At 46.0% G+C, this 26,189-nt stretch overlaps 1 protein-coding gene across 10 annotated transcripts in view; it reads left to right on the forward strand.

The window, feature by feature from the left end:
• The window catches only part of LOC106586174 (plakophilin-4), a 131,263-nt gene that overhangs the window by 84,539 nt on the left and 20,535 nt on the right, over positions 1-26,189 (forward strand). For 5 of the 10 annotated variants that reach the window (XM_014173115.3, XM_014173116.3, XM_014173120.3 and 2 more), the window contains 8 exons: positions 1,006-1,137; positions 1,591-1,793; positions 2,208-2,769; positions 5,309-5,335; positions 15,905-16,099; positions 18,913-19,123; positions 20,716-20,848; positions 24,703-24,916. In XM_014173115.3, coding sequence (XP_014028590.1) covers positions 1,006-1,137; positions 1,591-1,793; positions 2,208-2,769; positions 5,309-5,335; positions 15,905-16,099; positions 18,913-19,123; positions 20,716-20,848; positions 24,703-24,916 — 1,677 coding nt within the window. The remainder of the gene's footprint in view (positions 1-1,005; positions 1,138-1,590; positions 1,794-2,207; positions 2,770-5,308; positions 5,336-15,904; positions 16,100-18,912; positions 19,124-20,715; positions 20,849-24,702; positions 24,917-26,189) is intronic. The other 5 variants (XM_014173117.3, XM_045707808.2, XM_014173118.3 and 2 more) reach the window with 3 other exon arrangements.

Below are 26,189 nucleotides of genomic sequence, written 5' to 3' on the forward strand. Positions count from 1 at the left end.
TCACACTTAACTCGATTTTGATTGTGGAGCGACATTGTGCAACAGCTTATGCGAGACATTACTGTGGTAATTCCTCCTCGTTGCCTCACTGGCTGTTCTCATGGGCTGTGACCTAAATGGCACCCTCTTCACTATACAGTGCACTACTTTTGGCCCGAGCCATGGCTCTATATAGCGACTAGTGTGCCATTTAGGTCACAGCCGGGAAATGTTAGTTTGGAAACGGTTTTGACAAGGGGACTGGCACAGCACAATAGGAGCGTCACAAATGTCTCTCCTATGAGTCAGTATGATAATAAACTTAATTTACACGAGTGTGGAATTTATTGCATCGACGTCTCCTATCTCTTCCATATACACCGAGTGTACAAAATATTAAGAACACCTTCCCATTAAGAACACCTTCCTAATATTGAGTTGTACAAAAGTGTTCCACAGGGGGTGAAGTTGGCTGGATGTCCTTTGGGTGGTGGACCATTCTTGATACACACAGGAAACTGTTGAGCGTGAGAAACCCAGCAGCGTTGCAGTTCTTGACACAAACTGGTGCGCCTGGCACCTACTACCATACCCTGTTCAAAGGCATGTCTTGCTGATTCACCCTCTGACTGGCACACAATCCATGTCTCAATTGTCTCGAAGCTTAAAAATCCTTCTTAAACCTGTCTCCTCCTAATTCATCTACACTGATTTGGAAGTGGATTTAACAGGTGACATCAATAAGGGATCATAGCTTTCACCTGGATTCACCTGGTCAGTCTATGTCATGGAAAGAGCAGGTTTTCTTAATGTTTTGTGTACTCAGTGTATTTTTCCCATTTATACATTTGCCATTTATCAGACACGTTTATTGAAAGTGTCTAACAGTAGTGTGTACATACTGCATACAATTTGTATGGGTGATCCCAGCGGGAATTGAACCCACGATCCTGACGTTGCAAACGCCATGATATACCAAATAAGCGACACATGTAACACTGACTTTGTCCTCCCTTTCTTTCCCAGATGCCTCGACCTCGCGGGACACCAAGTCTCGAGTGACAGACGCCTCTCAGTCGCCCACCCACCGCCTCCGAACAGGGCAGGTGCAGGTGGCCCTGTACTCCCCAGAGCAGACCTCGCTCCATGAAAGTGAGGGTCTGTTACTAATGCAGCCCCTCTGTTCTACTGTCTCTCTTCTCTCTCTCTCTCTCTCTCTCTCTCTCTCTCTCTCTCTCTCTCCTCTCTCTCTCTCTCTCTCTCTCTCTCTCTCTCTCTTCTCTCTCTCCCTCCCCCCTCAAGGCTGTGCCACTCCCCCTATCTCAGCCCCACCACAGTCAGAGCCTTTTTAATAATGCTTTGAAGTGTTCTGCTCGGCCTCAGAAGCACATGTGACGTGTATAGTTTTAATGACCCAGTGTATGGCTCCGGCAGGGAGGTAGAAACGGCCACTCTGTGAGGTCATTAGTACTGTGTGGACTAGCTAAATGTCATGTAGTGCTTCAAGGACGCTCACGCGGTGTCTCTCTCTCTCTCTCTCTCCTGCTCGCTCTATTTCTCTCTCTCCTTCTGCTCTCTCTCCCTCCGCTCCTCTCTCCTTCTGTCTCTCAGGGTCTACTGGGAACTCCCGCAGCTCCACCCAGATGAACTCGTACTCAGACAGTGGCTACCAGGATGCCAGCAGCTACTATGGCGGCCAGAACCAGAATAATCTGGCCAAGACTGACCTGAGGATGCCACACTCTTACCCGGGCACAGGCGGCACCTCTACCCTCCTGAGGAATGCCAGGGCCGAGGGCCAGGCCCAGGTCCAGGTAAGCTCACGGAGCTAGAGGGCACACTCTCTGGGGCAGTCACGGCCATTGAGTAGGATAGAGGTTTGCACTTGGTCACACTCGGACCGAAGCCAGTTTTAGCCCTCAATGGCATTATCTATGCGGTCACAGAAGTGGCCATGTCAAAGATAGGAGATGAGCTCTCGAATACATCTCTATGGTCATGATTAATATACTGACTGCCACAGAGCACACAGATGCTACTGCTGGCTGGGAGATGGGAAGGAGGTTAGAGAAAAGAGACAAATATATTCTCTAATAGTCCCATAAGAAACTAGACACTTTCTGTGAGGATGTAAAATATCACAGCAAAAATAATTTAGGCCTCTATTAAATGTCATGCTGAAATGTGTGGTGGTTGCTCAGTAGTTTGGTCCTCGTCTGTCCTGACAGGCCCCTGTGTTAACCGCCGCAGCGCCGGGTCGAGCCATGAGGAGGGTGAGCTCGGTGCCCTCCCGGACCCAGTCCCCGGCCTACGGCAGCAGTGTATCCCCCTCCCGAGGCTCCCTGAGGGCCACCATGGGGAGTAACTACTGCTCGCCCATTGTCACAGAGCCCAAGCCCCTCTCCAGTATCTTCTCCACCACCCTGCCCTCAGCCCAGCGCGCCGGCTCCCCTTACAACACCCAGAAGAGTTCCCCCGCCGCCCTGCGCCGCATGGGCAGCGCCAACTCCCGCTCGGGCAGTGCCAGCCGCACCACTTCGCCATACCAGGCCCTGGGGTCAGCCTCGGGGTGCATGGGCTCCCCCCTAACGATGGTGGATGGCCCCTTACCCCTCACCCAGCAGCCAGGGGGGTCGGCGGCGTCTCCGGGGCGCTCTAGCATGACGGCCCAGCCTCAGCACTATGGCTCCACCCTGCCTCGCTCGTTGATCCACCACGATGCAGACCCCTATGGAGCTCAGAGCTATGACGTCTACGAGAGGATGATCCCACGGCCTGACAGCCTCACAGGTCAGATCTTCTGTCTTCTCCTCCCTGCTACACACACACACACACACACACACACACACACACAGAAAGCTATCTAGAGTGGGTGTGCTCACTCTATCCAAGTGTCCTCTCTCTCCAGAGATAACACATGCATACCTCCACAGGGCAGGAGATAATGTCTGCTTCTCAAACGGCGTCCTATTCCCTACAAGGTGCAACATTTCTGACCAGAGCTCTGCGAGACTACTGCCGCCTCGACCTCCTTCACTCAGTGGTTAGTTGTTGAGCATATGCTACACATGGCGATAGCTAGTCTGTCACAGGAGCACAGGTCAACAATTTCTGCCTGATAATAAGTAGATTAAGGTGGTTTCCCCGTAATCAGAGACAGACTCCAGTCTGTGGATCTGCTGTCAAGCTTTCCCGTTGGCGTGCTGCAGCACAAAGTGAGTCACTGCGCCCAACCTCGAGAGCCCTAATTTTGACCAGATCACTATTGACCCTGGTCAGGCGCTGGTCAAAAGTAGTGCACTATATAGGGAATAAGGTGCCATTTGGGACAAAAAGCCCATGTCTGTCTGTGGCATGGACCAGGGCCAGCCCCTGCCTCATGTAGACTCGAGTCCTTAACCACAGGTCACTGTTTGAAGGGAAACGCCGGAGGGTTTGGCAGGAGATCGATCCTTATGATCGTAGATGGTATGTATATTTTCCAGCCACTCACACAGTTGGATGTATTGCCAGTGCTCTTGAATAGATGCAAATAGGCCTGTATCCACTGAGAGAATCTCTGTGCTAGAGGTGCTAGATTAAGACTGGAGTTTCTTAAGCAAATCTTGGAGCAGAAGAATCATTTACAAAGACTTTGCTGTTTGTGTAGGTTATCAGATTTTTATCCCAAGTACATAGATGATTTCTAGTTTTTTTTATAAGTATTTCCACGCTGAGGTTGGAATAATACTCTGAAATTGTGTAAATGATGATAATGCCTTTTAGTGTTAGAGCTGTTTGAAAAGACTGCCTGACATTTCAGCGTGTTTTGGTGGGAAAGTTCTTGCCTGCTTGGTGACATCACCCGGCGGTAAATTGGTTAATAGTTGCAAACCTTTATGCCAATAACAGCTAGTTTTCAGTTTTCCCCTCCCCCACTCAGACCTATTCCATTCAGTCCCAGAAAAACTCTTGCTTGAGCAGTTGCTCTTTGCTAAGAAGCTATTTTTGTTTCTTTAGGACCATTTTAATTGAAGACAATTACAGTAATGCACTTAATTGTTACCAGAAATGATTTGATATTGAGATTTGGATTTTGTTTCCCCTGTCAACTTCATTAAATTTGCAATGAGTCATTAAGCAGCGGGTGCAAGCATGCCTGCCTGCCTTCCCCCTGAGATACAGAGAACATCACTGTGTTCTGGTTGACAGTTCCTCTAAGTAATTCATATGTTGTGTGTTGATTGATAGATCTGTTGTCGTTTCTCTTTGCGGGTGTCAGCCATAGGAGTCTGTCTGACTTGACATTTCAATGCCGGTGAATATGAGCTGCTTGACAGGGAGTCTGAAGAAAGAATGGTAGAATAATGGTAGGCTTTTCTTCTTCCACTGCGTCAGAAGTGAGCATTTGTCACTCGTTTGTCGTTCCCGTCTGAGACGCGAGTGTTGGGTGGGGCGGGTTATCTCACAGTTTCGGTCGTGTTTTTGTTCCTCTTTCGGAGGAAAGAACACTGTGGTGCGAACAGTTTGAATGAAATGACGTTCTATAATTCCTCACGACAGGGATTCTGTTCTTGGTACAAAGCAGTGTGGGAAAACAAGGCCCGGCTGATTCGGAAAGTGTAAGAGGCGTGCTGTGTCCCAAACGGCACCCTACCCCCCCTACATAGTGCACTACCTTTGACCAGAGCCCTGGTCCTAGGGAGTAGACTATATATGGAGTAGGGCGCCATTTGTTCTCCACGCCAGAATAATTTTCTGATATTTTGAGGATTTCTTTTATGGATCATTGAGGTTTAATTGATTTTAGTCTTCCACTGAAGCTAGAAACCAAACATTCATTCCCAATGTTTTCTGAAGAGAGTGGGAAATGATTCTCTGCTATTGTGGGCCAGCCACTTATCACTACAGCAAGAGTAATGGCTCAGCCTCTGTTCATTTGTCCTCTTCCTTTCAGTCCAAGAACTCCTCCATTAGCTGTTTTTAGATATCTGCTCTAGATAAGAATGTAGATAGATTATGAAAAATGGCTGCTATTCCACGGCACACAGATTATTAAAGGAGGGGCTAATTACCGATGGTTGCTGTTTTCGTAATGGGCTGCTTTGCGGATTGGTGTTGAAATGTAGACAGGCAATTTACGGTACTAGGCCTTCTGTTATTTACTGTGTATACGGTCTATGGTTCCCGCCTTCAAACTAATATTCATATGACTTTGTGTTGTTTCTCTTTGTATTATTTCAGCTGTCCCAGTTAGTCCAATGTTTATCCAGGTTTTTATTGTGAAAAGGTTGATTTAATGTGTGTGTGTTTTTGACCAACTTTTCCTGCTGCCATTGGATATCTACAGACCCCCTGGTCGGTGATGACCTTCAAGGTGAATTCTAACTTCATCATGATTCACCTCCCCTCATAATGTGTTTGACTCTGAGGTGATGTTTCTCCTAGGCACAGATCTTGGATCAGCTTACCTCCCCCCAATCCTAACCTTAACCGTTAGTGGGGAAAATGCTAAACTGACCCAAGATCAGAGTATAGGGGCAACTTCACTCTACTCCGTGGCTGTATTCTCATCAGTGTCTTAGCATGGCATGTGTGGGTGCTACGTGTTACCTTTTTGTTCGTAGTATGATCATAATTTCCAACCTATTACCTTTTTACAAGCATTAAAACTCCATTTACATATGGGAGACGTTTAAAAGGCTATGGAGACACGCCTTCAAGTGTAGAGTTATCATTCCCAGACCAAGTAAGGCTGTGGTTTCCCCATTTCTTTCCCATTACATTCTTGAACGGTTATAAATCAGGGCCAAATAATGATAATCTCTGCGAGGCCATTATATCACTGCAGTGCCCAGAGTCTCTCTCTCTTTGTGCTGATGGCCATAATCCACATCCTCTATGATGACTGATCTCATGGCTTTTTAAACCTCTTCTCTGAGGTGCAAAGTCTGTAGACGCATTGGCCACTGTGGGCCGTCAAGCCCAATAGCTCTCTTCTGAATTCTGCTGTCTGCCTCTGTCCCAAACCCTCATGCCTCCTCTCACCTAGCTGTCCCCATAGAAACTAGCTGGCACAAAGTCACATACTGTATGTCCTTTGATGGCATCATTGCACAGCTCCTCTCCTCATCTGGGTCAGGATGACTGCCTGAATGACCCGTGGATTATGTCAGATGCTTGAGCAGCTGTAGCAGCAGTAGCAGTGACTGGGATGTTGACGTTCACATGCCCGCACTCATCGGCGTTCAGTTGGCAAATGCCAGCTGAAACCTGAGCCTGCAGATTGGCTGCAGCTCCCTCTCTCACTCTGGCCGGATCCAGGCCACCATCCTCCCTCTCCCCCCCCCCAGCTTCAGGCCACCATCCTCCCTCTCCCCTCCCTGCTCTCCCCCCCCCCCCAGCTCCAGCATTGGCAGGAAGTCATCTCTCCTATCTGCCGCAAAAAAATGTTGAAGATGAAATCAAAACGTCCCTGTAATTATGTCCGATGTCCATTTCAGAGCACTGGAGGAGAGCAAAGGGAAATGTGGATCAACAGCATTTTAGGCACGTGTGGTGCTCAGCCCACGCCTAGTAAGCCTTATGCTTTGGTTTACGGAAAGAGTGGTATATATTTATAGCCTGCTGATTTCCATGCTTACGTTAGTAATCTTCTGCATGATCGAGAGCAGATCAGATTGTCTTCATTTCTTACTCCTATGTCGTGAAAAGTTTTTGCCAATTATTTTGGTTCAGGAATGTAAGTCCGCTGCATCCATTTTTTTTTTTTTTTAAATGTTTGTTTCTGCAGAGTCAGTGTGCCAAATTGCCACCTCCCTACAGCACGTCTAGCCAAGTGCAATCTGTTCGGGCCATGGGAGGAAGTGAAGGCAGCGTTAAATGAGTATAACACACCATGAATGTTCACCATTCATATATTATTTTCAGAGACAATTCGCTGCTGCTTTAGAACCTGGCTGCTGTGTTTTACCAGGGAGAAGACTAAAGGCACCGGGATTAGTGTGTGCTAAGGTTTATAATGGTACTGTTAGCGAGAGAATGGGGGGAGAGTGGGGGGAGAGAGCCTGCGGAGCGGGATGGATATGCATGGAAGCTCCTGTCTCTGGGAGATTCCTTCCTCTCCTCCCTCTTTTTTTTTTCTTTTTTTCCTCCCTCTCTTTTCCTCTCCTCCTCTTCTCCCCTCAAGCTACGGTTCTACTGAAAGCCCTCATCATGTCCAACGGATTAAGCCGATTACTTGGCTGTGGCGGGCTGTGATGTGGTGTCCAACACCGGCTCGTTGATATTCCCCTTCTCTAATCAGAAACCTTTCAACAAGAGAAACCCAAGCGAATTACTGCCAAACGAAACGCCATTGTCTGAAGCGTTGCAGATTGACTCTATGAGCCTGCGCCACTGCCTGGATGTGTCACCACAGCGGCCCACATCAACCTCCCCAATGTCAACCCACTGGGCACACCACATCATTTCATCGTGGAAATGTGGGTAATATTTGGTTGAGACGTTGATCAATGAGATTTCAACCTTTTTTATTCACCCACTCGAAAAGACAGCCAGAAGTTTGTTGAATACGCAAGGTGTTATCACTATGCTTTCAACCATCTAAAAGCACAACCAAATTCCAATGGAAAAACAATGTCTGATTTTTGGTTTAGTTGTCATCCAAATGTTTTATTACTGCACTTTCAACCAATTTTAAAGCACAACGAATACAATGTGGTTTTTTAAAAATGTTTTATACAACAATTTAATGTTATCACCGATTTTATTGCAATTGTGGAGATCTCCACAGACCTGCGACCCTTGCATGTTATCTTGAATATGCACGCTTTCCATGATTTAGATAAGACATTTATAGTTACAGTATTCTAACCTCAAAATGTGGCAGTGATGTCTTACTCATTTTAAGGTCGAATAAATACTGTTACATTAGTTTGTAAGATCGCCTTAACTTTGGGCTATTTACTGTTTTACAAAAGTATTATTGAATTGACAATGCAACCAAATATCAACATTTTAAAGGATATCATATGCTTGGATATTTTAATCTGAGCTACTGGCTTAATCCTATTATTTTTGTTTTAGTTGTAGACGAATTGCAAAAGTGATATTGTACTTGGTTGTCAACGCAACCAAAAATCACCATTTTGAAGGAGATGTATCTTTTGTGCCACTGAATTAGTCTGAATTTAATTCCAGTTTGTCTACAAATGAATAATTGATTTGTTGGATTCACGTCTTTGTCTCAACCAAGAATCAAACGTTGTGTAAAGTTTATTAACATTTTTATTTGTTTTAGTCTTATTCTTTAACTTAGATTTTTGGTTGGGACGGGAATCCAACATATACATTATGAATTTGTAGATAAACTGGAATTAAGTCAGTGGCACAGTGTTGGATTCACGTCTCACAAAGAAAGACCTAGCAAAGCTGCAACTGGCTCAAAACACACCTTTCCCTTAACTGCACATACAGCACTAACATCAACAACATGCATGCCAGCCGTTTCTGGTTGTGTGTTGATGAGCGATTATCTTCTGGTTTTTATGAGAAGTATTACTGTAATGAAACTTCCAGATTGTCTGCATAATCAAATAACATCCGGCTCAGACACCCAGACATACCACACAAGACATGCCACCAGGGGTCTCTTCACAGTCCTCCGGTCCGAAACGAATTCACTGCAACGCACAATATTCTACAGAGCCATCTCCAATTACTCAAGCAAACAGCAAAATTACCTTTAAAAAAACTATTAAAAACATCTCATGGAACAACGGGAACTGTGAAGGGACACGCACCCACAAACACACTATAACTATTTGTATTTTTTTGTTGTATTTTAAATTCGTTTGACTGACCTTGTCTTATCAGTGTTTTGTTACTTGTCATGTTTTGTATTTTGCCACCACCAGGAAGAGTAGCAGATTCTTCTGGGAATCCAAATAAACAAATAAATCTCAACCAAAAATCAAAGTTAAAGAATGGGACTAAATCAAATCAAACTTTAAATGCACTTTAAAAAAAGTTTGCGTTTGATTTTGATTTAGTTCTATTTTTTTTACTTCGATTTTTGGTTGAAATGGAGATGTGAATCAGACATTAATGATTAACTTGATTCAATTTGAAATCAACCAAAGCTGTCCTTTTTTTTGTTGAACCCTCCCACTTGGCAAAAAACAGGTTGCGTCAACGTTGTTTCCACATCATTTCCACACACAAAACATGTGATGTTATATCAATGTAGAAAACTGATTTGGATTTGAAAAAGTCATCAACTTAAGGGAATTTTGTATTTTTTTCACCCAACTTTTAAAAATGTTGGGGGGGGGGGGGGATTTCACATTGACTTCACGTCAGTTGAGAACTCAACAAAATGTAAATCAAAACTAGACGTCCAATGGCTGAGTTTCATCAAAAAACGTACGAGTTTCATGCTGGTGATGGATTGCAGACAAATCCTCCACCAAAGACAAAAGAAATTACAGCGTACAAGTGGGATCACAGGCCGGTCTGTTCCCACAGGTCTGTTCCCAGTGGGCTTGTTTAAATTTATGACTTTGCAAATGCTATATAAAGGCCTAAATAGTATCATTGACGATATTTGACTTACAAAATATGGTTACAGCTCTCTAGGCCCTCTACTCTTTTCTATTTTTACCAATGACCGGCCACTGACATTAGACAAAGCATGTGTGTCCATGTATGCTGCTGATTCAACCATATACGCATCAGCAACCACAGCTAATGCAGTCACTGAAATCCTTAACAAAGAGTTGCAGTCTGTTTTGGAATGGGTGGCCAGTAATAAACTGGCCCTGAACATCTCTAAAACTAAGAGCATTGTATTTGGTACAAATCATTCCTTAAGTGCTAGACTTCAGCTGAATCTGGTAACAAATGGTGTGGCTGTTGAACAAGTTGAGGAGACTAAATTACTTGGCGTTACCGTAGATTGTAAACTGTCATGGTCAAAACATATAGATTCAATGGTTGCAAACCTGGGGAGAGGTCTAGCTGTAATAAAGAGATGCTCTGCTTTTTTGACACCACACTCCAAAAAGCAAGTTCTGCAGGCTGTAGTTTTGTCTAATCTTGATTATTGTCCAGTCGTGTGGTCCAGTGCGGCAAGGAAAGATCTAGTTAAGCTGCAGCTGGCCCAGAACAGAGCGGCATGTTTTGCTCTTAATTGTAATCAGAGGGCTGATATAAATACTACGCATGCCAGTCTCTCTTGGCTAAGAGTTGAGGAGAGACTGACTGCATCACTTCTTCTTTCTGTAAGAAACAATGTGTTGTAAATCACAAATTGTTTGCATAGTCAACTTACACGCATCTCTGACACACACACTTAACCCACCAGACATGCCACCAGGGGTCTTTTCATAGTCCCCAAATCCAGAACAAATTCAATAAAACGTACAGTATTTTATCGAGCCGTTATTGCATGTAACTTCCTTCCATCTCATATTGCTCAAATGAACAGCAAACCTGGTTTCAAAAAACAGATAAAGCAACACCTCGCAGCACAACGCCTCTCCCCTATTAGACCTAGATAGTGTGTGTGTATGCATTGACATGTAGGCTACGTGTGCCTTTTAAACATGCATGTCGTTCTGTCCTTGAGCTGTTCTTGTCTAATGATGTTCTGTAATATGTCATTCTGTATTAGGTTTCATGTTTTGTGTGGACCCCAGGAAGAGTAGCTGCTGCTTTTGCAACAGCTAATGGGGATCCTAATAAAATACCAATTACATTTAATTTGCTCTGCTAAACCTACCCTTTTGGAATGACTTCGATAGCAACAGTGAATATATTTAGTTATTAAGAGATCTCTCTAATCGTTCTCACGATAGCATATTGGTAATAGTCAGTGACAAATGTCAAAGCTAAGCAGGGCTGAGTTTGGTTCAAACCCTGGACCTGAGACCAAATGAAAAGCTGTAGATAGATCAACTCTCCAGTAGGAGGTACTGCCCAGCCTATTGTGTTTTTCTCATAGTGGATATAACGTTGGGGATCTGACATTGTTTCAAAGGTACAAATTCAACATATTTTATATCTGTTGAAAATTGGTTACAATGATGCCATACTCCTCTGGCTGATATTTCGCCCTCAAATCCAATGTATTTTCCATGTAGATTCCAAGTCATAATACGCTGACAAATTTACGTTGAAACAACGCTGATTCATCCAGTCTCTGCACAGTGGGCAGTCCCTCCATAGGGTTGCAAAATTCCCTGGATTTTTCTGAAATCCTGGTTGGAAGATTCCCAGAATCAGGAGGAAATAAGCAGGAAATCTGGAAGCTTTCTACCAGGAATTCTGGGAATTGGGGGGAAAGTTACCATTTTGCCACTAGTTGCTTATTTTCCCATCCTCTCTGAACTAATGTAGTGATGTCCTTTCTACTAACCCATAGAGAACTACAGTTTTAGCGGATTACATTATCTATGCTTATCATGTCCCCCCCAGTAAGTTGTTTGAATAGGGTTTATTCTCCACTGGCTCGCCATTTAGCTGTTCATTAGTGTGTGAAGCTGGTGGGTATTCGGGGTCTCGCGGAAGCATCCCCCCCAGAGACGAAGCACCCCCCCTGGGTCTCTCCACAGCTGACGGCACGCTGCGGATGCTCCAGAGGTCATGTTTATTTGGCACTGTTTCTGAGGGAGAGTAGGAAACTGTGCTGCTGCTGAGTGGTTATATATGTGTCCCAAATGGCACCCTATTCCCTTTTTAGTGCGCTAGTTTTGACCAGGACCCATATGGGGTGTCATTTGGGACACAGCCTACAGCTGCCTTACTGGGCTTCAGCTCTCCCCGGAAAGACAAACACTTCTATTTATTCATTTTCTCTGTTCTGAACTCTGATAAGAATCCCTCATTTATCTCATTAACGCATGACAGTGTTGAGCAGCTTGAGAGCCTCAGCTCGCCTAGCGGTGTTGGACCTGAGCCCAAAATAATCGTGTTTGGGCTCTATTGAAGTGAGCGAAGTATGCAGTGAGTGCTCAGTGACTCGGCCACTGCAGTCTCTCTCTTGCACTGGGGAGTTGAGTCCCCTTGATGCGAGGTTAGGTCACACATATCCACATGAACCATGTGTATGGGATCTGTTACCCTGAAGCAGAGGGGACCAGAGGGTATCGCACTGTTAGCAGCTAAGGCTTGTGCGCTTTGGGCCGGCCGCGGTGGTAATAACTGCCGGCTGGATTTATACGCCTGGATGCGTAGTGGCAGATGCTGCTTTCCTGCCGTAGGCTCAGGTTGCGTCCCAAATGGCACCCAATTGCCCATGTAGTGCACTACTTTTGACCAGAACCTGGTCAAATGTAGTGCACTATAAAGGGAATAAGGTGCCATTTGGGACGCAGACAGACATTGTTCCACATCCGGACCGACCAGACCGCCGTCAGTCAGCCGTGCTGGGCTGCGACTCCCCCAAATACTGTTGTCATGGTGGTTCATCTGGTGTGAATTTCTAATTTGATTGACCTCATCGGGGCTTCCCCCTGGTAAATGAGCTTATGGTTAGGAGAACCCCCCCCCCTTCCTCCATTTACAGAAACACACACCTCCTGACATATGTTGGCTCAGCCGTGTGTTCTACCAGCCCATATATCCATTCACTCTCACTACAAAGCCTGATGGGGAAGGCAACGTCTAGCCTATCAAGACGAGTTCCAAATGGCACCCTATTCCCTTTTATAGTGCGCTACATCGGGAATAGGGTGCCATTTGGGATTCACCCCCAGGTGTGGCCTCTCAGGTGTAGCCCTCAATTTATTATTATTATTTTGTTTGTTTCCCCCAATTTCGTGGTCCCATCGCTGCAACTCCCGTACGGACTCGGGAGAGGCGAAGGTCGAGAGCCGTGCGTCCTCCCAAACCCAACCAAGCCGCACTGCTTCTTGACACAATGCCCACTTAGCCCGGAAGCCAGCCGCACCAATGTGTCGGAGGAAGCACTGTACACCTGGCGACCGTGTTAGTGTGCACTACGCACTGGTCCGCCACAGGAGTCGTTGGTGCGCGATGGGACAAGGACATCCCTGCCGGCCAAACCCTCCCCTAACCCAGACGACGCTAGGTCGCCCGGTCGCGGCCGGCTGCGACAGAGCCTGGACTCGAACCAGGATCTCTAGTGGCACAGCTAGCACTACGATGCAGTGCCTTAGACCACTGCGCCACTCGGGAGGCCCGGCACTCAATGATACTGAATTCACTGCTGGGTGGTCTCAACTAGTGGTCGAGGCTTTGGGCTATATTTCACTGTTTCTCCTACTATGCCACAGAGGTACTATGAAATACACTGTGTACAAAACTCTTTCCATGACACAGACTGACCAGGTGAATCCAGGTGAAAGCTATGATCCCTTATTGATGTCACTTGTTAAATCCACTTCAGTCAGTTTAGATGAATTAGGAGGAGACAGGTTAAAGAAGGATATTTAAGCCTTGATACAATTGAGACATGGATTGTGTATGTGTGCCATTCAGAGGGTGAATGTGCAAGACAAAATATTGAAGTGCCTTTGAACAGGGTATGGTAGTAGGTGCCAGGCCAGGTGCACCGATTTGTGTCATGATCAACAGTTTCCTGTGTGTATCAAGAATGGTCCACCACCCAAAGGACATCCAGCCAACTTGACACAACTGTGGGAAGCATTGGAGTCAACATGGGCCAGCATCAATGTGGAGCACTTTTGACACCTTGTAGAGTCCATGCCCCGAATTGAGGGCAAAAGGAGGCGCAACTCAATATTAGGAAGGTGTTCCTAATGGTTTGTGTACAGTCTACATGGCTAAGTGTTATTTTTTTCAGCTGAGAGCTGCAAAGAGAGCTTATTAACCTGTAAGAGTGTAAGCCCTTTCTAAGCCAGAGGGGGGTTCTATTAAACTATATGAAACAGTTTTTTTTTTGCGTTACTGCTATTAGCCCATACAAACGCATTGAATAACAGATTCACTACATGGAACAACAGATGTACTACATGACCAAAAGTATGTGGACACCTGCTTGTTTGAACATCTCATTCCAAAATCATGGGCATTTAATATGGAGTTGTTCCCCCTTTGCTGTGATAACAGCCTCCACTCTTCTGGGAAGGATTTCCACTAGGTTTTGGAACATTGCTGCGGGGACTTGCTTCCATTCACCCATTAGCATTATTGAGGTCTGGCGCTGAAGTTGGGTGATTAGGCTCGGAGTCGGCGTTCCAATTCATCCCAAAGGTGTTCAATGGGGTTGAGGTCAGTGCTCTGTGCAGGCCAGTCAAGTTCTTCCACACCGATCTTGACAAACCATTTCTGAAATGGACCTTGCTTTGTGCACAGGGTCATTGTCATTCTGAAAGAGGAAAGGGCGTTTCCCAAACTGTTGCCACAAATTTGGAAGTACAGAATTGTCTAGAATGTCATTGTATGCTGTAGCGTTAAGATTTCCCTTCACTGGAACTAAGCGGCCTTGCCCGACCGTGAAAAACAGCCCCAGACCATTATTCCTCCTCCACCAAACGTTACAGTTGGCACTATGCATTGGGGCAGGTAGCGTTCTCTGATGATGATGAAGCATGATTCATCACTCCAGAGAACATGTTGCCACTGCTCCAGAGTCCAATGGCGGCGAGCTTTACACCACTCCAGTCCACGCTTGACATTGTGCATGGTGACCTTAGGCTTGTGTGCGGCTGCTCGGCCATGGAAACCCATTTCATGAATCTCCCAATGAACATCTTGCCAACGTTGTTTCCAGAGGCAGTTTGGAACTCGGTAGTGAGTGTTGCAACCGAGGACAGATGATTTTTACGCGCTACGCGCTTCAGCACTCAGCGGTCCCCTTCTGTGCGCTTGTGTGGCCTACCACTTCGCAGCTGAGCCGTTGTTGCTCCTAGACATTTCCACTTCACAATAACAGCACTTACGGTTGACCGGGGCAGTTCTAGCAGGGCAGAAATTTTATGAACTCACTTGTTGGAAAGGTGGCATCCTATGACGGTGCCACGTTAAAAGTCACTGAGCTCTTCAGTAAGGCCATTCTACTGCCAATGTTTGTCTATGGAGATTGCATGGCTGTGTGCTCTATTTTATACACCTGTCAGCAACAGGTGTGGATGAAATAACCAAATCCACTAATTTGAAGGTGTGTCCACATACTTTTGTGTATATATAGCGTAGTTTGTTGGCCAAACCGTTCGGATGCTGGGCGGTTTTGTGAGAAGACTGATTTTTGGGACGTCTCGTGCTCTTACAAACACCACTCTAGCTCTGTCACCTTTCACCGCAGATGCGGAAGTGCGACACCGGAGGATGCGGGTGAATTGAGAGACATCCGAAGCAATATCTCTAGCTAAAACTGACAGATTTTGTATGGAGACTTTTTGTTGTTGTTGTGCCAATTCGATTTCCGCTGGGCATGGACATCGACTCTAGGGGGGTTAAAAAGCTGGATCATTAAAAGAGGGAGAGCGGAGCTGGGGGCGGTGTGGCTTGACAAACTGCATAAAGATACTGCCTTAGCGTTGCACAGAATTGGAAATGCGCCCTGAATTCATTTCAATTAAGTCAGTCTTTAGCAGCTTACCCGTCAAACTTCAGCACCGACAACATGGCGTTTTTTTTCTCCGAGCTCTCGCTATCAATTTCATCGTGTCTGAATTATTGCAGTTGATCCCTAACTAGCTAGCTGTGGTGTGTGCTGCTGTCACTGTGTGATGCTAATGGGGATTAGGGGTGACACACAGGAAGACACACGAGGCTGGTGGCAGTCTCTAGCCCTGAGTCTGTACTACTGTCTGATCCTGCGTCCCAAATGACACCCTGTTCCTTATTAAATGCATTCATTCTGAACAAGGCCCAATGGGCCCTGGTCAAAAACGAATGCACTTAAATTTGGGAATACCTTTCCATTCGGGACGCAGACTTACGCTCTCCGTCCCTTTAGGCATGCGGAGCTCGTACGCCAGTCAGCACAGCCAGCTGGGCCAGGACCTGAGGTCGGCCATGTCCCCTGACCGCCACATCACGCCCATCTACGAGGACAGGACCTTCCAGGGGCCCCTGTACCGTAGCCCCAACCACCACGACCCAGTGGACCTCAACAACTCCTCGCAGAGCGCCATCTACAGGAGTCCGTCAGGTAGAACCCTAGACTGCTATGCTGTACACCACGTGTTAATCTCGTTCCACGGTGGGCCGAGTGTCTGCAGGTTTTCGCTCCTCCTCACTGATTAGTAAGGAGCTCACCTCACCTGGTTGTCTAGGTCTTCATTGAAAGGGAAAAACCTGAAATCCAGCAGAAACTAGGCTCTCCATGGAATGACTTTGACAGCCCTGCTGTACACAATTGGTTTTCAAATCTCTCCTTGGGGACTCCCAGACGTTTCACAATTCTGTTATAGCTCGGGACTAGCTCACCTGATTCACCTATTCAACGGCTTAGTGATTAGTTGACAAGTTGAATAGTGAACCTAAAATACATGGAACGACTTGTGGGCCCAAGGAGAGGTTTGAAAAACACTGCTCTACACTTCATCTTAAGGATGCAAAATTCAGGTCATTTTCTGAAAATGTCCAGGTTTTCCACAAATCCTGTTTGGAGGATTTCCTGCTTATTCCTTTCTTACTTATTCCAACCGGGATTTCTATAAAACTTTCCCAAAATGCCTAGGTTAACTTCATCTCAATGTCTAATGATGAGAACATTAATGCAAGCAGGATGGAACCAAAGCATCAATAAGCTGATTTGATCAGCAGCGTTAGTGAGAAACAGATGGGGATGTTGAAGAGAGGGAGAGAGAGCAGTCTTTTTAAATCATTTAAAATGACTCCGTCATAGTTTAAACATAGCTGTTACATGGCTACTCCCCCTGCCTTTCCCACTGTAGCCCAGGTTCTCTCTTGCTCTCGTTCACACTCGCTCTCTCTGTCTCGCTCTCTCGCTCGCTCTCTCTCCCCTCCCCCTTCTTTTTTTTTCTCTCTTATGTGATCTCTCCTGGGAACACTTTGTCCAAGCCAGACAGCCATCCAGCCCAGCCAGCCAGACTGCCTGCCAGTCTGCCTATCTTGCCCTCCTTTCCTCCCTCCTTCATCAGAGATGGGTCTGAGACAGGAGAGAAGGGGAGAGGAAGGAGACAGGCATGGGCTGATACGCCAGCCACAAAGGAGTCAATTACCTGTGTGTCACACTCATAATGAGAAGAGGGATGAGGGGCCAGGGAACAGCAGCGTGTCCACACAGAGTCAGCCTCCCAAATGGCACCCTACTCCCTATTTTAGTGCTCGACTTTTGATTGACCGGGGCCCAAAAGTAGGGCATGCTATCCCTTGTCAAAAGTAGTGTACTTTATAGGTAATAGGGTTCTATTTGGGAGGTAGCCACAGCCACGGCCAGCTGTGTTTGGATGTTAGAGTTCTCTCCTCATCCGCTCCTCCATCGCTCCTCCAGCACACAGCCATTTAGCATCCTCTTTACAGCAGACCTGAGATCCTCCTGGACTGAAGTTCAGTAATAAATGGTATTGATGCTCAGAAGACTCCTCTTAGATAGCGATTAGCACCCATGTTATGCTCGCGGCCCGGCTATATTGAGAGGCAGGCAAAAAAGGTAGTTTGGAGTCTTTACCAAAAATCATTCGAAATAAAAAATGTAATTTGATCCCCAAGCACTCTTTGTTATAGTGTGAAATTAAATTTTAATGGACTTTTCCCCCAGCTCTTTCCATAAATTCTTTATCTACAGTATTTCTGGTGGTCTGTATTTTTTTGGGGGGTGAGAACCAAGGTTTTTATGCTAAATGGAAATATCGATCCCTGTTGCGAAAAAGCAAGTCTCAGAGCTCGGGTATGACATTTTAAAGATGGATTTAGCTTTTTTTTAAAGAGGATTTTATTAGCGAGTCATCATGATATCACAGAACTGGCCTATGAACTGCCAAATAGAGAGCGTTTTTTTATTTTTTGGAGGGCAGTTGACGTCTTGTTTCTTGTAGGAGGGACTATGTGTGTGTCCGCCGTGTGCAGGCCCAGTCCCTGCAGGATGGAGATCTAACCGGAGGGAAGGAGAGCAGCAGTCACATGGTCTCTGCTCTGTTTGTTCGGAGCAGTAAGGCAGGCCAGGGCCAGTGTGTGTGTGTGAGTGAGTGAGTATGTAGGGCATATTGTGCTAGAAACTAGGTCACAATATCACAACGCAAGTAGGGGAGAGGGGCAGAAAAATAGACATTGTTTTAGGACGATGACACAGTTAAAATTCTGGTAGACTAAATATTTACCCTGGTCTGGATGGAAGGATATCCTGTTGGTGTGTTAGCTTAGCACTGACGCTGTTTCACCTAAAGAGGAAGGACTGTGTGTCTATTCCTGTGTCGGACACAGCCAGGGCTCACTGGCCTCAGGCCACACTGAAGCAGACAGGAGGGAGGAGAGGAGAGGGATGAGAGGAGGAGTGTTGCTGGATCACCTACTACAAGGCAGGCTAGCCCTGTGAAAAAACAGGATCTGGCTTGCTCAACCCTACCTCGTTAATGAGCGAAACGACAACAACAAAACGGTCCCTTTTTGAAGGAGGAGTAGTGTGGAATCATGGGAGCACCATTTTACCCTCTTTCATTAAGTGGATCCAGATTGGAAGAAATGGTGTGTGTGCGAGTCAAAAAAGCCTAGTGTTTTCAGCTCCGGTCAGCACGCCTCTGGTGTGTGTCCCAAATGGCACCCTATTCCTTATAGAGTGCACTACTTTTGACCAGATCCCTATGTGCCATGGTCAAAAGTGGTGCGCCATAAAGAGAAAAGGGGTGCTGTTTCGGTCACATTTTCTGAGGTGAAAAAGGTTTGAAAAAACACTGCTAATCTTCACGAGCCCAGGGAGTTGTAGATGAGTCTAGGTATGGTAGCTGCTGTATACTTGTCTCGTTCAATATCAATCTGAATTGTTTTTCGTTGGTCTCTCAGGCGTGGGGACCCTCCAGAGGACCTCCAGCCAGCGTAGTGCCATGACGTACCAAAGAAGCAACTACGCTCTGAACACGGCGGCCACGTACTCAGAGCCCTACCGCTTGGCTCAGTACCGGCCCTCCGAGGGCAACTACGTCAGGCAGCCGGTCGTCATGGATGACGGGGCCACCCGCTCGCCCTCCGTAGACAGTATCCAGAAGGACCCGAGGTAAAGCTCTAAGCCACTAAGCTACAAGCGCTGGGTCGTTGTCATTAGTCCGCACCTTAGCAACACTTTGCAACGTAAAACGGAAACATCCGTTTCTTATTGGACGAATTCAGACAGATCCCTCTCTGTTTTGAACTGTTTGGTTCCGACTAATTCATCCCTCCCTTGTCATCCACTGGGTCTTAACAGTGCTTCTAACCTTGCTTACGGGGCTACTACTGTATATACTGCTGGGTCAACAGTAGTGTTACTATTCACACACACAGCCCCCTGGGCAGCCATCCAGAGCCTTAGCCATTAAGATACAGATGTAGGATCTTAATTTGAGCCAAGTTTGCTACAGCAGGAAAATAATCCTGCAGCAACAGGAAATGTGAATTATTATGTGGATTATAATCAATGGATGTTTTTTTTGTAGGAGTTGATACATTTTTTGTTTTGGCAAATCAAGTAACATTTTGAAGTGGAAAACCTTGAATACACTACAAGTTTTCATTTCCTGCACAAATCTCAGCAACGAGTGGTCAAATGAAGATCTTACATCTGTACATGGCTACACGGACCACTCTACAAAGGATCCCCTGATTCAGTGAACTGCTGTGTCTACACTATGTAAGCATGGCCGGGTTTTTGGACCCGGAGCGCTAAATCCCTGACCTTGGGAGTGCAGTTCACACCCGGAGTCCTGATCTAGCTGAGAGCAGTTAGAGGGTGACAGCAGGCCTCCCTCCCTGCCTGCTCTACACAGCAGACCATGCTCAGACCCAGGGTGCCTCCTGACTCTCCCCTAAATAGTAGCTATGGGCCCTGGCCAAAGTAGTGCACTATAAAGGGAGTAGGGTGCCATTTGGGTCGCAATCCAGAGGCAGGCCTAAAAGCACCTGCACCAAGAAAAGGCATGTTTCATCAACTGGGTCTCTACTGCCAAACAGATGACATGTAGCAGTGGTGATGGTATCAACTGTTTGTGTCCCCGGGGTAATTTAGAATAAAATTGTATTTTGATTTGATTGGACTGGCGTCTTGCTTCATGTAACACGCTGAGACAAGGGCAGGCGCGTTCCAGCCGACACCTCACACACCAACACAGCCAATTCTGTCACAATGTGGACGTGCACCCCACCTTGCTACTTTCTCATTTCCTCCTCTTTTCTTTACTCCGCTAGTCAGAAGAGTTTTTGGCGGACAGAGATAAATTCAAGTTCTGAAACAGACGCAGACTTGGTAATATCTACGCTTTTCTCTTGTCACAAAGGTTATTCATTCCGGTCGACGTCTTTTTAGACAGATTCTTTGAAGCTTCATGAATCAGGAGAAGCTCATCGCAGTGACTCTCCAAAAGGCAAGACATGCCTTCTAGTCTTACAAATGAAACCGAAGTGAAATCTCATCCTTTTGTATTGGGAGAAAAGCAATAATCCTGCAATATAATAGTTGTCAATGTCATTTCCTGGGCTTGAAACGTATAGCCGTGTGCCCCAGCCCTGTGGACAGTGGGTGGATAGTTGTTGTGTGCTGATGTTGTACTGCTTTGTTTGTGTCTCTGCGCGCGCGCGTGTGTGTGTGCTGATATCTCTCTGTCTGTGTTCCAGGGAGTTTGCCTGGCGTGACCCCGAGCTGCCTGAGGTCATTCATATGCTGCAGCACCAGTTCCCCTCGGTGCAGGCCAACGCCGCCGCATACCTGCAGCACCTGTGCTTCGGAGATAATCGAGTCAAGGCGGAGGTACATTACGTACGCGCTGCTCCCCTTCGCCCCCGCTCCCCAGATCCTCTGTCAGTCCCCAGCATGCAAATCACTGTGATGTGCCTCCCATCCCAAGATATTCTGTCAGCCAGTGATTGTCATGTTAATAACTGCCGGTCTCATGGTAAATGACCGTTTAATGAACATCAACATGTTTAGCATCTCCTGGCTTCCACACACATAGACCTTTGGAACATCTACATTTTAAAAAGTCTAATAAATCCATGTAATATAGCCTACACCATCACATTAAATCCATTTTTTTTGACAAGTCTAAAAGATACCTGATGTGAAGAAAATGTAGTCTATTTCAGAAGAACAGAATAGCATACTCTGAGTTGTCTTTGTGTTAGGTCCTGATCTGGCTATGCCATATGGCTGTGGGCTACACTAGTTCATTTAGCAGACAAGATTTGCTTAGGATTCCGTGACTATTATTTTATAGCATGAAGAATACGATTGAACATAGCTGAATAAAATAGAAAGGCTATTTTCTCCAAACGATTTCCGACGTGGTACGCACATGCGGCTGTTCTGTGTTGAGCAGTTAAAAACGAAACAGGTCCTCCTATATGCTTAGTTTAGGGTTATTTATGCAACTTTCGTTGTGATACAAATGTTGGGCTAGATGTTTTCATTTTGAATGCATTCTAAGGCTGCATGATGCGAAGTTCCATGAAAGGCATGAGATCTGCTTTGTTTCTTGCGCAAGCTGCACACACTTCATCAGTCTTTCATTCACAATTCGACAAGCACTTGATAATATTCTCACCAGGCCTCGAATTTCCCGGCGGCATCCCCCTTGTGTGGACGTAATGCCCCATAAATCAATCCATGCCTTGTGACCAAAGTGGCCCAATGTGCCTTTGGGCTGAATATAATAATTATAATTCTCGTCTCCCGGCTGCCAATTGCCGTGCTCCGAAGCACCTCTCACTCACATGGCTCTTTCAGATATCTCAATTCTTATTAGCCAATGCCCCTCACGCGATGAGGTCCTTCTCACAGGAAATTTAGCTCCGAAGTAGGCTACAAGTGAAGACCGACACATCGGGGACGCAACTGTGCGCGTCCTTATCGAATTCCGAGGCGCACATTGAAGATGCTAGAAGAACTGTCCCAATTTACTCAGCCAACAAGATGAGTAGGCCTAACAAACAGCAAAAGCACTAGCTTACAGTATGTCAATCTCCTATCCCCATAGTACAAAAGTTGGTCAACTTGTCCTACTGTGCGAGAATAAATATTCCAAACAAACTCTAGGACAGTTGTGGGATGCGGTAGATCCCAATTTAATACAACCACTCGCATCAATTTTTTTTTTTTTTTTGCGCTCTAGTGACTCCTTGTGGCGGACCTGGCGTCTGCAGGCTGACTTTGGTTGTCAATTTTTTTTTTAAAGCAATGATGCTGACGCAACAGATCAGAACATTTCCTGTCACTTTCTTCACGTTATAAGCTCAGCGATGCACACACGGCAGTAGGCTATAAGCGCGAATGTTCCAACATGCAATCAATTAGCGGGAAAACACTGTTCTCAAAAGGTGACCGCAAATGCGATTTATGCATGTAATGCTTTATTATATAGCTGCATTTTAATGGTGAGAATTATCTTCCCACAAACTTGAAACTCACTCGCTGCCTATATATGCCAGTTAGGCTTAATTTTAGTTGTGATACAAACCTTATCAAAACATATAGGCCTATGGGCTAGGCTACATGAGGTGTGCGACTATGATTTGGAAAAAGTCGTTTCTTGCCTTACTGTGCACGCTGGGCATCATTCACAAGTGATAATATTGTCGCCCATCAGACTTCTTAATTTAATCTTGTTTTTACATATACTAAATAATATACTGTATGTGTGAAATTAGTTTAGATTTAGAATGGATGATTATCCTGAACCTGTCTCAGGACTCCCAAGTAGCGTAGCGTCGCAGTGGGTTTGATCCCAGCCTGTGTCACAACCGGATGTGACCGAGAGTCCCATAGGGCGGCGCACAATTGGCTCAGCGTCGTCCGGTTTATGGGAGGGTTTGACCGGGGGGCTTTATTTGGCTCATTGCACTCTAGTGACTCCTTGTGGCGGACCTGGCATCTGCAGGCTGACTTTGGTCGTCAGTTGGGCGGTGTTTCCTCCGACACATTGGTGCAGCTGGCTTCTGGGTTAAGTGGGTGGGTGTTAAGAAGCGCGGTTTGGCAGGTCATGTTTGAAGACGCATGACTCGACCTCCGCCTCTCCCAAACCCATTGGGAAGTTGCAGCGATGAGACAAAATCGCAATTGGATATCACGAAATTGGGTAGAAAAAGGGGGTAAAATAAACCACAAAAAAACTCACCAAAAAAGACATCGTCTATGCACTTAAACAGCAAATGAAGGACACGTTTTCCATGGTCCATTTTCATGTAAGTAAAGCAATGTGCTTATTATTAGGAAAGTTTAGAAATAAATACAGTGCATTTGGAAGTATTCAGACCCCTTCCCATCGACATTTTTGTTACGTTACAGCCTTATTCTAAAATGAATAACATAAATTTTTTATGCACAATACCCCATAATGACAAAGTGAAAACCGTTTTTTCATTTTTTATTTTTAAATGAAAGGACTCATGACCGCAACAACCCTAGGGGTGAATCTCAATTGTATTTATTTGATTCCTCACGTCCTCCCTTCTCATCTCCTTCTCATAACGCATTGGAGGAGAAGATCACATGAGAGGCCCCTCAGATTATTTTCCTACAATGCATTTTGAGGAGGAGGCAATGAGAGAGGACTTGAGGAATCAAGTAAATGCAATTGAGATTCACCCAGGCTTTGAGAGGACAATGCTGCTGCAGAGGCTCTCTCCTTCTCTCTCTTTCCCTCCCTGGCTGGGCTGGGGTGGCCACTCCATTCCACTCCAGCTCCCTCTGGAATTTCACAGCTCCACAGGGTGCTGCTACGGAGTCGTCGGCTGGAAAAGCTGCTCTCTTAAGATCAGTAGGTGCTTCACTGCACATACAAAACATTATCAACACCTGCTCTTTCCATAACATAGACTGACCAGGTGAAAGCTACGATTCCTTATTGATGTCACTTGTTAAATCCACTTCCAGTCAGTGTCGCTGAAGGGGAGGAGACCAGTTAAAGGACTTTTAAGCCTTGACAAGTGAGACATGGATTGTGTACGTGTGCCATTCAGAGGCTGAATGTGCAAGTCAAAGATTGAAGTGCCTTTGAACAGGGTATGGTAGTAGGTGCCAGGCCCACCGGTTTGTCAAGAACTGCAACGCTGCTGGGTTTTTCACGCGCAACAGTTTCCCGTGTGTATCAAGAATGGTCCACCACCTAAAGGACATCCAGCCGACTTGACACAACTGTGGGAAGCATTGGAGTCAACATGGGCCAGCATCCCTATGGAACGCTTTTGACACCTTGTGGGGGTGGGGGGGGGCGGGAACTCAATATTAAGAAGGTGTTCCTAAAGTTAGGTATACTCAATGTATAGTTTAGGCATTTTATGCGATCGCTGAAGATATGCACACATTTTCTATGTGACTTTCATCTGTTATAAAGAAAGCCATTGGTATCTATTCTCCGCATCCCTTACATGAATAAATACAAAGCCCAGATTTATGTTGCCAGAGATTTATGTTGTCAGAGCATAACTCAGAACATAGTCACTACACGTCCCTGCTCAATCCATGTTAAGTTCCTTATAAAATATTTGTGATATTGATCCTGCATGACTGAACCTCTGTCCTCACCGTTTTTCATTCTCGTGGTATTTTACTGCACAAACCAATGAGTTCTGCCCAAGGCCTTCTTGATGACTCTCCGCACCCTCTAGGTGTGCCGTCTAGGGGGCATCAAACACCTGGTGGATCTGTTAGACCACAAAACCCTGGAGGTCCAGAGGAATGCCTGTGGAGCTCTGAGGAACCTGGTCTACGGGAAAGCTACGGACAACAACAAGGTCGCCGTGAGAAACGCAGGTGGCGTCCCCGCTCTGCTCAGACTGCTGAGGAAGACTGTAGACGCTGAAGTGAGAGAGCTGGTCACGGGTAAGAGAGCGAGAGAGGGAGTGTGTCCGTGTGGTGAATTCACTCTGTCTTGTTTTTTCTCCTGATTTTTCTGGGTAAGAAAGCAGCGTTTATTTAAAATGGCCTTTTTAACCCTGGAAGTCCACGGACCGTGCCTTTCCACACCACAGCTCTGTGTGCTATTCTCTCTTTCTCTGCCCTCTGGCGTATTCACAATGGTCACAGTTCCACATTATTTCACTCATCCATTATTCAGTGACGTTTGCCCAAATCACATCCACTGGAGTTCCACTACAGGGTTTTTGTGGGACAGGAACATTCCTATACAACCTAAAGTAGAGCTGTTCAATTATTAATCTTCTCGCCAGCCTGCCAGTCCGCTTCGTCAGTCATTTGGCATTAGTCACTGGATGTGAGGAACTCCAATCCCCTGAGTTGAATGACCCATACTAGGGGACAACTGGTCAGGACCAGACCAGAATACACATGATTTACTTCCCAAATGGCACCCTATTCCCTATATGCCGCACTACTTTTGACCAGGACCCATGGGGAATAGGGTGCCATTTGCCAAGGTGGCTGAATCATCTGTTTGTGTACAGCTCGGCTACATCCTCTACTCTGACTAGCTCTGACTCTACCTCAGGTTACAGTGTAATGGTTCCACCAGGCTGTCAATACACAGAGAGAACAAGCACAGTGCACCGTCCAATTTCTCCTTTCTCTAGTAATACGTTGTGGAAGTGAAGTGGAGACGTGGCTCGAGTCTCGTGTCAATCAAGTCGGTGTTTGTTTTTGGTTTTTCTCCAAGCATGGTGAACTCCAAAGGAGAAGGAAGAGCCAGTTGTTCTTAGGGTCTCCTCGGCACTGAAAACATGTTTCACGAATGTATAAATCTGAAGCATCCGGTTGGCATTTCCACTCACCACCAAATGGTGACGAGAGGAAGTGCAGTGGGAGAAGGAGGTAGGGAGATGGATTTTGGCCGCCGTTCTGCAAATGTTCTCATCGATGAAACGTCTGATCTCAATACAGTTTTCAGAGTGGACTAAGTTTTTTTTGTAGACTTTTCCCATGCCAAAGTTTCTAAATATTTGGTTGTTTAGGAGTTGAAGGGCAAATTGAGTTATTGCGCACAGAGTAGGCGGTCCCTAATGGAAATACGCAAATACATGCTAGAACGCGCCAATAGGATCTCGCTAGCTCGTGCTCGGCTCTGCCCACCTCCTTGCTTGTTCTGCCCGCTATGATTAATGTGCTCCCATTGGAAATGACAGGCTGTGGTCTATCTTGG

Source organism: Salmo salar, chromosome 25 (assembly GCF_965601325.2).
Source record: "Salmo salar chromosome 25, fSalSal1, whole genome shotgun sequence".
In the NCBI taxonomy this organism is placed as follows: Eukaryota; Metazoa; Chordata; class Actinopteri; order Salmoniformes; family Salmonidae; genus Salmo; species Salmo salar.